Source organism: Fulvia fulva, chromosome 3 (genome assembly GCF_020509005.1).
Source record: "Fulvia fulva chromosome 3, complete sequence".
Lineage (NCBI taxonomy): Eukaryota > Fungi > Ascomycota > Dothideomycetes > Mycosphaerellales > Mycosphaerellaceae > Fulvia > Fulvia fulva.
Window position 1 is genome coordinate 310,518 of NC_063014.1, and position 11,229 is coordinate 321,746.

The 11,229-nt window shown below is 54.6% G+C and overlaps 4 protein-coding genes across 4 annotated transcripts; 3 read left to right on the top strand and 1 right to left on the bottom strand.

Moving 5' to 3' along the window:
• Positions 1–167: 167 nt before the first annotated feature.
• CLAFUR5_07852 (Inorganic pyrophosphatase) lies at positions 168–1,572 on the top strand (the record flags this gene model as incomplete). Its single annotated transcript, XM_047907000.1, has 3 exons — positions 168–495; positions 597–796; positions 886–1,572. The coding sequence occupies 3 exons, from the start codon at positions 168–170 to the stop codon at positions 1,570–1,572; spliced, it is 1,215 nt and encodes a 404-aa protein (XP_047759134.1).
• Positions 1,573–2,368: 796 nt separating this feature from the next.
• On the top strand, positions 2,369–5,638 carry CLAFUR5_07853 (Valine--tRNA ligase, mitochondrial; the record flags this gene model as incomplete). The annotated part of the gene is made up of 1 exon (XM_047907001.1): positions 2,369–5,638. The coding sequence occupies one exon, from the start codon at positions 2,369–2,371 to the stop codon at positions 5,636–5,638; it is 3,270 nt and encodes a 1,089-aa protein (XP_047759842.1).
• Positions 5,639–6,490: 852 nt separating this feature from the next.
• On the bottom strand, positions 6,491–7,867 carry CLAFUR5_07854 (Lactonohydrolase oryL; the record flags this gene model as incomplete). The annotated part of the gene is made up of 3 exons (XM_047907002.1): positions 6,491–7,126; positions 7,178–7,281; positions 7,333–7,867. The coding sequence occupies 3 exons, from the start codon at positions 7,865–7,867 to the stop codon at positions 6,491–6,493; spliced, it is 1,275 nt and encodes a 424-aa protein (XP_047759135.1).
• A 2,534-nt stretch (positions 7,868–10,401) lies between these two features.
• CLAFUR5_07855 (Methyltransferase-like protein 27) lies at positions 10,402–11,064 on the top strand (the record flags this gene model as incomplete). The annotated part of the gene is made up of 1 exon (XM_047907003.1): positions 10,402–11,064. The coding sequence occupies one exon, from the start codon at positions 10,402–10,404 to the stop codon at positions 11,062–11,064; it is 663 nt and encodes a 220-aa protein (XP_047759888.1).
• Positions 11,065–11,229: the final 165 nt, after the last annotated feature.

The window sequence follows — 11,229 nt, forward strand, 5'->3', positions numbered from 1 at the left end:
AACATGTATCTTTTGTGGTCATCGCCGAGCACGAGCCGAATATTGGCACGGGCGGCGGGAGATGTCGACGGCGTGGATCATGTCGACACAGCACCACACAGCTCTCCATCTCCACGCTGACCGAGGTCATCAATCTTGCCTATCCATCTTCGCGTCGGACGATCCGTATGCTTCCACTACGCCTACACACCGCTGCCTCTCACGCTGCGCTGAGACGTGCCCGTGTGTCATCCCCGAAAGCCGCCTGGGTAAGCTGGGAGACAACGCCGATCGTGCCTGCCTCTACGCAGGCGTTGCATTATTTGATGGCAGCAGTCGAAGACCCTGGCAGACGCCCCACCAATTACGCCACTAAAAATCTGAGCGCCACGCAACGGACTGGCCAGCTCAAACACCACCTTTCTGCTTCAAACAACCAACTCATAAACATATACACCACCAATACCACCTCTGAGGCAACACCCACCATGGCTCAGGCATCTCTCCCAACCCGCGGTACGTCCTCTCCGTCCTTCCCGTTGCAATGCTTCGTTGACCGCCTCTTCCAACCCCACCATGGCATGAAAACTTGCAGCTGTGTACTGACCCTTCGACAGGCGGCTATGACCCAAATGCTGCCCAGAAGTTCACTGCGCGCAAGATCGGCGCACCACACACTCTCGAGCACCGCGTCTACATCGAGAAGGATGGCGTTCCAGTCTCGCCATTCCACGACATCCCACTCTACGCCAACGAGCAGCAGACTGTGTTGAACATGGTTGTTGAGATTCCACGATGGACCAACGCCAAGCAAGAGGTCAGTACGCATTACAGGGCTAGAAGCACTGTTGCAAGCAAGTCATTTGGCTTCACATTGCTTGGGGACTGACAATCATATGCTCGCAGATCTCCAAGGACGAGGAGCTCAACCCTATCAAGCAGGACACCAAGAAGGGCAAGCTTCGGTTCGTCCGCAACTGTTTCCCACACAAGGGCTACCTCTGGAATTACGGTGCTTTCCCACAGACTTGGGAAGACCCCAACGTCACACACCCAGAGACCAAGCAGAAGGGTGACAACGACCCGCTGGACGTCTGCGAGATCGGCGAGCTCGTCGCCAAGGTCGGTGAGGTCAAGCAGGTCAAGGTCCTCGGTGTCATGGCTCTCCTTGACGAGGGTGAGACCGACTGGAAGATCATCGTCATCGATGTAAATGACCCGCTCGCACCTCGTCTTAACGATATCGAGGACGTCGAGCGTCATCTTCCAGGTCTCCTCCGTGCCACCAACGAGTGGTTCCGCATCTACAAGATCCCAGACGGCAAGCCAGAGAACCAGTTCGCTTTCTCCGGCGAGTGCAAGAACCGCAAGTATGCTATGGACATCGTGCGGGAATGCGCTGAGGCTTGGGAGAAGCTCATTACGGGCAAGACACCAAAGGGCGAGATCAACCTCACCAACGTCTCGGTCCCACACAGTGCCGACCGTGTCGATGCGAAGAGCTTGAACGTCCCGGCACACGAGGAGAAGGCTCCAGCGCCAATCGACCCATCGATTGACAAGTGGTTCTACATCTCCGGTGCATCTGCTTAGATGGGGTGGTGTGGAGAAGCTTCTGGCGTGCAGGCGTCGGTCGGATGTACAGTGAAAAGTACACTGCTACCACGATGGCTTCAGTAGCCTCAGCCATACAGTAAGACAATGCGAAAGCTTTCCGCCATGTGCTACTTGCAAGACTACAGTTGCTGCCCGCCTGCGTCTCTTTGGATGCAGTGGTGCTGTGGAGCGGTACATCTGACTCCGGCTATGCAATCGTGATATCTTCATGCTTCTCAGAGCACGCCTGGATCTTTGCACACGTTCGTCATCCCGAATCGTTTCCGTCCGTATGTGGTTTTGTTAAAGGGATTTTGAAAGAAGCACCGTTAGAAGTCTTCTGTCTTATGACCACGCCAACAGTATGTACGGCACTGCTGCGATGGCAAGACTCAATCTGCGCGATGATGTCTCCGATGCACGACGCGCTCTTCATGTGAGACAGCATGAGGGGCATTTTCGCGATGTGGCCCAAGCGCAGTCGAAAGCTGGGGTGCTGCGTTTGTAACATGAATTATTGCTCACAGCCAGACATACAGTCGTTTGCAGATGCTCGTGTGCCATTGAACACTCCTTAGACTCTTCATCCTATCTCTTTCGCCTCTCATAGGAAGGATTACATGAGTCGTCAGCGTACTCACAGATTGTGACTCAAGCTTGACATACACAAAAGTAGTCGCAGCAAGCAGTGCACGGCATAGTTGCAACAATACTCTGTCGAGCGCTCATCCGGCGCGCGCCTTCTCTCTTAGCCAGGAATCACATCACAGCACATCGCACCTTCTCCGTCAATATGGCGCTGAACCACGCCTCCCACAATCCGACAGGCGAGCCCACCGGACCAGCCACGGGACACCCTCCTCCAGTTTCCAACGATACGAAATCAGCAATCCTGGAAGCTGCAAACGGTGATGCAAAGGGTCAGCCTGCACCTGGCAAAGATGGAGGTGACAACAATGGCGAGCAGAAGCAAAAGTCGGAAAAGGAGCTGGCGAAAGAGAAGGCAAAGGCCGACAAACTAGCAAAACTCGCTGCGAAACAAGAGAAGCAGAAGGCCATGGCCGCCGCTTCACAACCAAAGCAGAAAGAAAAGAAGAAGCAGGAGATCCTGCCGCCATACCAAGAGGAGACCAAGAAGGGCGACAAGAAGATCCTCAAACCACTTGACGATGAGTACCACAAGGCCTACATCCCAGAGGTTGTAGAGAGCGCTTGGTATGACTGGTGGGAGAAGGAAGGATACCACCTACCTGAGTACAAGGCCAATGGAGAGGTCAAGGACAGAGGATCCTTCGTCATCACCATCCCACCCCCCAACGTCACCGGCGCACTACACATTGGACACGCACTCGCGACATCGCTGCAAGATGCTATGATTCGATGGAACCGCATGAAGGGTCTCACCGTGCTATACGTCCCAGGATGCGATCACGCTGGTATCTCAACACAGAGCGTCGTCGAGAACATGCTGTATCACAGGAGGAATGGCATGACGAGACATGATCTGGGCAGAGAGAAGTTTGTTGAGACTGTCTGGGAGTGGAAGGACGAGTATCACTCGAAGATCACCAAGGTTATGAAGCGACTGGGTGGTTCTATGGACTGGACAAGAGAGGCCTTCACCATGGACGAGAACCTATCCGCTGCTGTGCGCCAAACGTTCGTGCAGCTCCACGACGAGGGTCTGATCTACCGTGCGAACAGACTTGTCAACTGGTGCACAAAGCTCACAACGGCACTGTCCAACTTGGAGGTTGATCAGAAGGAGCTCGAGGGATCAACGAAGCTTGATGTGCCAGGTTATGATAAGAAGATTGAATTCGGTTCCATCTGGAACTTCAAGTATCAGATCGCGGGCACGAACGAATTCATCGAGGTCGCTACAACCCGTCCCGAGACCATGCTGGGTGATAGTGGTGTTGCTGTACACCCATCGGACGAGCGATACAAGCACCTGATCGGCAAGAAAGTCCAACATCCTTTCGTCGATCGCCAGCTCCCCATCTTCGGTGATGATACTGTCGAGAAAGACTTTGGTACCGGTGCTGTCAAGATCACACCTGCTCACGACTTCAACGATTTCAAGCGTGGTAAGCAGCACAATCTGGAATTCATCAATATCTTGAACGACGACGGCACCATGAACGAGAACGCAGGACCCTTCGAAGGTCAAAAGCGCTTCGACGTCCGGTATACCGTCATCGAGGAGTTGACCAAGAAGGGTCTGTATGTTGGCAAAGCCAACAACAAGATGCAGATCCCGCTCTGCAGCAAGTCCAAGGACGTAATTGAGCCAATTCTCAAGCCACAATGGTGGTTGCACATGGAGCCGCTCGCCAAGCCAGCTGTTGATGTTGTCAAGAGCGGCGAGATCAAGATCATGCCAGAGACCGCCGAGAAGAGCTACTACCGATGGATGGCCAACATCGATGACTGGTGTCTGTCGAGGCAGCTCTGGTGGGGTCATCAGGTGCCTGCTTACTACATCAAGTACAAGGACGGTCCAGAATACGACGTTGATGGCGAACACTGGGTCTGCGCCGAGACGGAAGAGCTGGCGAGGGAGAAGGCACAGAAGAAGTTCCCTGGTCGGGAAATCGAGAGCCTCTCACGAGATCCTGACTGTCTCGACACCTGGTTCTCTTCTGGTCTGTGGCCATTCTCGACTCTTGGCTGGCCGAATAAGACAAACGACTTTGAGAAACTCTACCCAACATCCGTACTCGAGACGGGCTGGGACATTCTGTTCTTCTGGGTTGCCCGCATGATCTTTTTCGGTCTCAAGTTGACTGGCAAGGTCCCGTTCACAGAGGTCTACTGCCACTCCTTGATCAGAGATTCAGAAGGTCGCAAAATGTCAAAGTCGCTCGGCAACGTCATCGACCCGGTCGATATCATGGACGGTATCAGCTTACAGGCCTTGAACGACAAGCTCAAGGTGGGCAACCTCGCGCCCAAGGAGATCGATCGAGCTGTCAAGTGGCAGAAATCAGCCTTTGCAGATGGCATCGACCAGTGTGGTGCTGACGCGCTGCGATTCTCCCTGATCAACTACACTACCGGTGGTGGCGACATCAGTTTTGATGTCAAGGTTATGCGTAGCTATCGTAACTTCTGCAACAAGATCTACCAAGCCACCAAGTACGTGCTCGGCAACCTGCCAGCAGACTTCACGCCTCAAGCAAAGGGCGGCAAGACTGGCAAGGAGAGTCTGCCTGAGCGGTGGATCCTGCACAAGCTCAACGAGGCTGCACGGGAGGTCAACGAGGATCTGGCGAGCCGCGAGTTCTCGTACGCTACACAAGCTGTGCACAACTATTGGTACTACGAGCTATGCGATGTCTACATCGAGAACAGCAAAGCCATCATCCGAGACGGCACAGCTGAAGAGAAGCAGAGCGCCATCGACACCCTCTACACTGCACTTGAAGGCGGTCTTACCATGATGCATCCGTTCATGCCGTTCCTGACTGAGGAGCTTTGGCAGCGCCTGCCACGACGACCAAACGACAACACGCCATCCATCGTCAAAGCAGCATATCCCGAATTCGACGCCAGCCTCGATGATCCCAAGTCGGAACGTGACTACCAGCTCATCAACGAGAGCGCCAAGGGCATTCGATCTCTGCTGAACGAGAACGCTGTCAAGACAGAAGGCAAGGCATGGGTCCAGCCTCTCACACAAGAAGCGTACAACACCGCCAACGACCAGAAGCTGTCGATCAAGACCCTCTCCGGCAAGGCGCTGGCCGAGCTGAACATCCTCGAAACAGGCAAGCTTCCAGCGTCAAAACAAATCGCCGTGTACCCTGTCAATGCCGCCGCCAACGTCTTCATCGAGCTACCAGGCAAGTTCGACCCTGCAAAGGAAACCGAAAAGTACAGGCCCAAGCGCGAACAAGCCGCCAAGAACGTCGCGGAGCAGGAACGCGTGATCGCCCAGCTCGCTGTCAGCGTTTCGCAGCAGACCCGCGAGAAGACCGACGCCCGACTCCGCGACGTTCTGTCGGAGCAGCGCGCGTACGACGACTTGCTCCAATACTTTGAGACTACGAAGCTTTAGAAAGGCTGGAGGGGTTATTTGACACAGCACAGTCTGACGGTGCTGCGGTGCTTGCGGTGGGGTGTGATTCATGTCTTGGCTCTGTGGTGGCCTGTTAAGGCGGAATTCAGAAGGCAGGTGTGCGGGTATCGCGAGGAGGATCATCTGTCTTCTCCGGCTGCTTCTGTAAGGGGCGCCGGAGGGGCGCTGGCGAGTACGTGGCAGGCATTTTTCCAAGATGAACGGGAAGAGAGGCTCGATGAGAGGGCGAGGGATGGGGGGAGGTATGAGGCTGATTGAGTGGGGAGGGGATTATTGGTAGATGTATAGAGTAGTCTACATCGCCTGTGGGTACAAATATGTCGCAGACAGTCAATGGCACCTTCATATCTAAGCTCACTATCCTCTTACACCCAACGCACCCAGCACTTCTGTGTACAATGACTGCTCGAGATGAGACTTTTGCATTTTGCCTCTATCGCAAGCATACATAAGCTGCGGGATATGTACTAGAGCGTATTCCGAGATCTATATACGTGTACCTACCTCTTCTGTGCCGGCTTGTCGCACATGGGTGGTAATATCTCTGTGCTACTTCGTACTAACCGTAGAGCAATTGTACGTGTTTGGCCAAATTCAGTCCCGGCAATATCTTTACCTAACGGCTTTTATCGAAGAGGGTTAATGTCCATGTCACAAGTCTAGAGGGCAGTGGCGAGAAGGGTAAGATGTCCCGTCTGACCGATAGGGCGCCAAGACAAAGTCTGTAGGTAGCATTCACCTGCGCGGCCCCGCTGTCAAAGTCCGTGCGAGCTGGTTTGACCTGCCGTCTTGAACAGCGATTCCATCTCCAACGACACCGAAGCTCATCGCTCAGTACGAGTCTTCCACTTCCCCTCGCGCAGCAAGATCCTGCCCCCTCAAATCCCACCTCACCCTCGAAATGCCCCCCTGCCCCATAACCCAAAACTCCGTCAAATCCGGCCCCGTCCAGGCGAAATTCTGCACGGTATAATTCGTCTGCACCCTCACCAGTAAACTCCCAAACGCATCCAACACATCCACGCCCCTCCCCGTCGCAGTGACTACATACCCATTCTGCGCGACCTTCAGTCCATCGGGGACATGGTCGATGGCGTAGTATATCGCGCGCTTGTTGATGAGATGCTTCCCGTCGTCGACGCGGTCGTATTTATACACTGCGCGACTACCGGTTTGGTTGAAGGGCGTGCCGTTCTGGATCACGATGGAGCCGGCGACGGCGCCGGTGTCGCTGATGTAGACGTGCTTGCCGTCGGGGGAGAGGGCGATGCCGTTGGGTTGGGAGAGGGTGTCTTCGATGATGGTGGTTTCGCCGGTGGAGGGGTCGAAGCGGTAGGAGGCGGATTTTAGTTGCGGGGCTGTGTCGGTTAGGCTGTTGAACCAGGAGTATTGGGGGTCTGTGAACCAGATGGAGCCGTCGCGGGGGTCGACGAAGAGGTCGTCGACGCAGTTGAAGTAGTAGCCGTACTGTGGTTTTGTTAGTTATGGATCGTGGTGGAGGTGGGGATGTTGTTGTACGTAGTTGTTCAAGAGCGTGGTTGTCTTGTTGGTAAGTGGGTCGAGGGTTCGTACACCGATCCTTTGCTCAGTACCACCGATTGAGCGATTTCCACCAGATGCCGCTGCGAGATGATCAGCAAGGACTTCCAGTCGATGGCATGTAACACACGTACCCCAGTATATCAAGCCATTGTAGAAGGTATCTCCATTCGGAGCATAAACAGGTGGATCACTGAGGTACTCGCTCAATGTCGGCGAATCCCGATTGAGATCCACAACAAGCTGTGGCAAGTAACCCGCTGGTGGTGCAAGTTGGCTCAAAAACAGCTTATTCAATGCGGGAACGTACACGGGCGCTTCATGCACAGCCTCCGAGACTTCGAAAACGTACTCGTAGGTCGGATTCGCACCCAGCACTTCCAGCCCTCGCTTCTGATCAAAGACGATGAAGTCGGCGTCCGCGATCAGTCCGAATGATGTGTCGTTGGGCACAGATGTCTCTGAGAACGCAGGGCCTTCCTCGCCATCAGAGCCAGAAGCTCGAAAGAAGTGGTATGGCAGAACCGAAGCGTAGCGATCCAGGCACACGACCTTGTCGGACGGACCACAGGTCGATGCAATCGGCGACGACACACCAGGTGGATCACTTTGTGAGATAGCTGTGGTGAGATATGAGAGTAAGCTCATAGACACCGCGAAGCCGCGCATCTTGGCGTGCATAAAGGATGATGAGAGTTTGGGAGAGCGCAGCTTGAGATGTTAGCGACCTACCTTTTATGCATTTGACACTGGCATCGTTTCATTCCAGTCTGCCAAGGCACCCAGTTCAGGCTAGAGAGGTCCGTCGTCGTGGCATTTGATGCGAAGTGGAGCTCGAACGAAAGTGAGGGGGAAAATGTGCTGTTGGCGGTTGTGAACCTCCAAAGGTAAGCGTAGCGGAGTGGAGCTCTCTACCAACCCTTCTAGACTGCAAAGTAGCGTGCGATCCACGCTACCGCTACCCGACGTACAGTGCTTATTATACGACGACATAGGCGTTAGCGACGAGTATATGTTTGCGAGTTCGCCAACAGGCACAGTGCGGTAGGTCACGTGACCCGAAAACTTGAAAGTTGACCAATCAGAGCGGGCGCCAAGGCTAGTTGAGGGCTGGTATAGAGCTTCACTCCCTCGCTGACGCCTCACCTACGTACTCGCAAGCTCGTACTCCGGTGTGGCTAGCGCTCGGTCGCTACGCTTAAATATCGCAGATCCCAAGCGGTGGTCATACAGTAGCCGGCTCATCTTCGCGGTTGGCAGCAATTGAGCGCGGGGCGTGGGGTAGTCTGAAGAAGGCTGTCGACCAGAGATATATGCTCCATCGTTGTTGCGCTTCTACCGGCAGCGACAAATACTGTAGCATACGGTGATGAAATTGTACGCTGCGGCTCGCAGTTTCCGCACGCACGACGCCTAGCTTGTCCACAATATCTCGTGCATTGGAGGCTGCAGGCTAGATGCAGTCGCCGGTCCATGACCAGATGGCTCGTTGCACGTCCGTTTCTGCCAGCATGTGGGTGTTGCAGATGGGGCTGCGGCGATATACGGCTCATTCGATTGATTGATGGCCTTGACGCGTGAACATGTTCCTCCCCCTTGGTGTCGCAGGACCGGAAGCTTCCGCCGTGGTTGGTCGGCAGCCGCAGCCGGTCTGCCTTGGACAATGATGGCAGCGTCAACGATTCAGACTAGCCATCAATGTCGATGCCGTAAGACATCGCTTCTCCTCCAACACATGCACTCACCAACATCCACCATGGTTGTTGCAGTGGCAGAGAACTTCGAGCACTGGCGGTCAAGAAACAAGATGTCATCATGACCAGAATTGGTGAGGTGATGTGCGCAACGTCTTCGCCAACTCGACCCGCATCTGGCAAGAGTATCCTGATGAAGGGATGCATCACCATTCATGGAATGGCTCATAGCCGATGGCATGTCTTTAAAGCAACGACATGTCCTTCGTCGCGCGGGTCAACTTTGACATCTTACTGTCACTCACGTCTCCGCCTGTTGGGACCACTGGGTGTTCAGGATCAAGGACAGTGGCATATCGCCACGGCACATCACGAAGGGCCACACACTGGACTAGACCTCCTCTACCTGGCCACTACGATATGATCTAAGAAGCATTTGCCGGCCGCAGCTTCCAGGCCATGACTTCTCCGTGAGCAGGATAATCGCTCATGCTATCCATGAGGGCGACCTCGTCGGCGGCCTGTCCTTGCACGAGTGCGACCACCTGCTGAATGCAGAGTGTGGGCCACCGTCGTCATCGTCGGCAGATGCAACACTCGTATGAGCAGCCCACTCTCAACCAAGGTAGGTCCACAGCAGGTCGACTTCCAACAAGTCCTCCAACATGTGAAAGGCAGCCCGCTGCAATGCGGCCACTGACTAGACGACCCCGCACTGGTGGACCGAATTTGCCCGAGAGTGACACCCCAAACCTTGGAGAGTCAGTCCCAGCGGAGGTACTTCCAGAGCTATCGTTTGGAAGACTCGGATCCTACGCTTGGCCACAAGAACCCGCTCTGTCACACGTTGAGACTGTTCACAGCTGATCCAACATCGCTGCGAAACTCTCCGGAAATGGCCACCTTTGCAACAAGGGCCCCAACATCGAGAGCACTGCCGCTTCGATAAGACTCCAGACCTACTCCACATTGCTACGAGGCCCACTGGCCCAGGAACGCACTTGAGCGACTTGAGGAATGGCGTCATTTCGGGCCGCCCAATCAGGCAAGATGTGCCGTGCATGCATAGATGAGATACTTTGACCAAGCGAGGGAGCCACAGCTTGTTGAGACACATTGGATTCGCTGATCTTCGACATAGCCAGCTGTATGCTTCGACCATGACCCTGAGGCTCCACTATGCGGATGAGCTATGAGCTCACAACATGGCCTTCAGACCACTGGCCTATGGAGAAGGCCTGTCCGCGGCGGACTACAGGCTGCATCAGCTTTCCACTCTGCCTGGTAGCTAGGTGCAAGCTGTCTGTTGGTGATGTCGCACTTGCAGCCGAAGGTCCCCAGACGAGGCTTTATAACGAGGTAGGTTTGTGGTTTTTCGGAGCAAGGCTTCATCCTTCTCGATTCCCATTGGAAAAAAGCAACTTCAATATACATATTTTGAACCTATTCGAGACATTTTACACAAGAACACACACCTACCACCTCACACTCAACCCCCCAACCGCCAACATGAGCGCCACAGCAACCCTCACACAGACCCAGGCCCTGCCTGACTACCGTCACCGAACATACGACCTCAAGACTCCTCAAGACCATGCCAAGATGTACGATGAGTGGGCAGCCACATACGACTCCGACGTCATGGGCGACACAACCGACTACGTCGGTCCAGCACAAACCGTACAAGCTGTCCGCGCCGCCAACGGAAGAATAGAGGGCGAAGTCCTCGATGCTGGCTGCGGTACCGGTCTCGCCGGCGTAGCCCTCAGCCAAGCCGGAGCACGCACAATCGACGGCATCGACGTCTCCCCAGGCATGCTCAAGCTCGCACAGAAGACTGGCACATACCGCACACTCCAAGAGGTCGACATGCAACAAAAGATCGACCTGCCCAGCGACAAGTACGACGTCGTAACCTGCGTGGGGACCTTCACCACCGGCCACGTCGGCCCAGACCCAGCACTACCAGAACTCGTGAGAGTCGTGAAGAAGGGCGGTGTCATTGCTGCAACGATCTACCACGGCATCTGGAAGACAGATGGCTTCGAGAAGGAAGTTCTACGACTACAGGAGTCGCGGCAGGTGGACGTCCTCAGCACGGAGATTTGTGATTACAGGCGAGCGGAGGGCAAAGATGGCCAGGCTCGCATGATTGTGCTACGGAAGAGGTAGAGGGGTAAATGGTGGCTGGCGTGTGATGGTCCTCACTTTCATGGTACAGGATTTTCACTTGACGGGGCGAGATCATAACATCTCGATCCGGCTGGCTGCGGGATGATTTGCATAGCGTTAGCGTTTGTTTGGTGGTGATGATTATGATGATACCATAAAAAGATA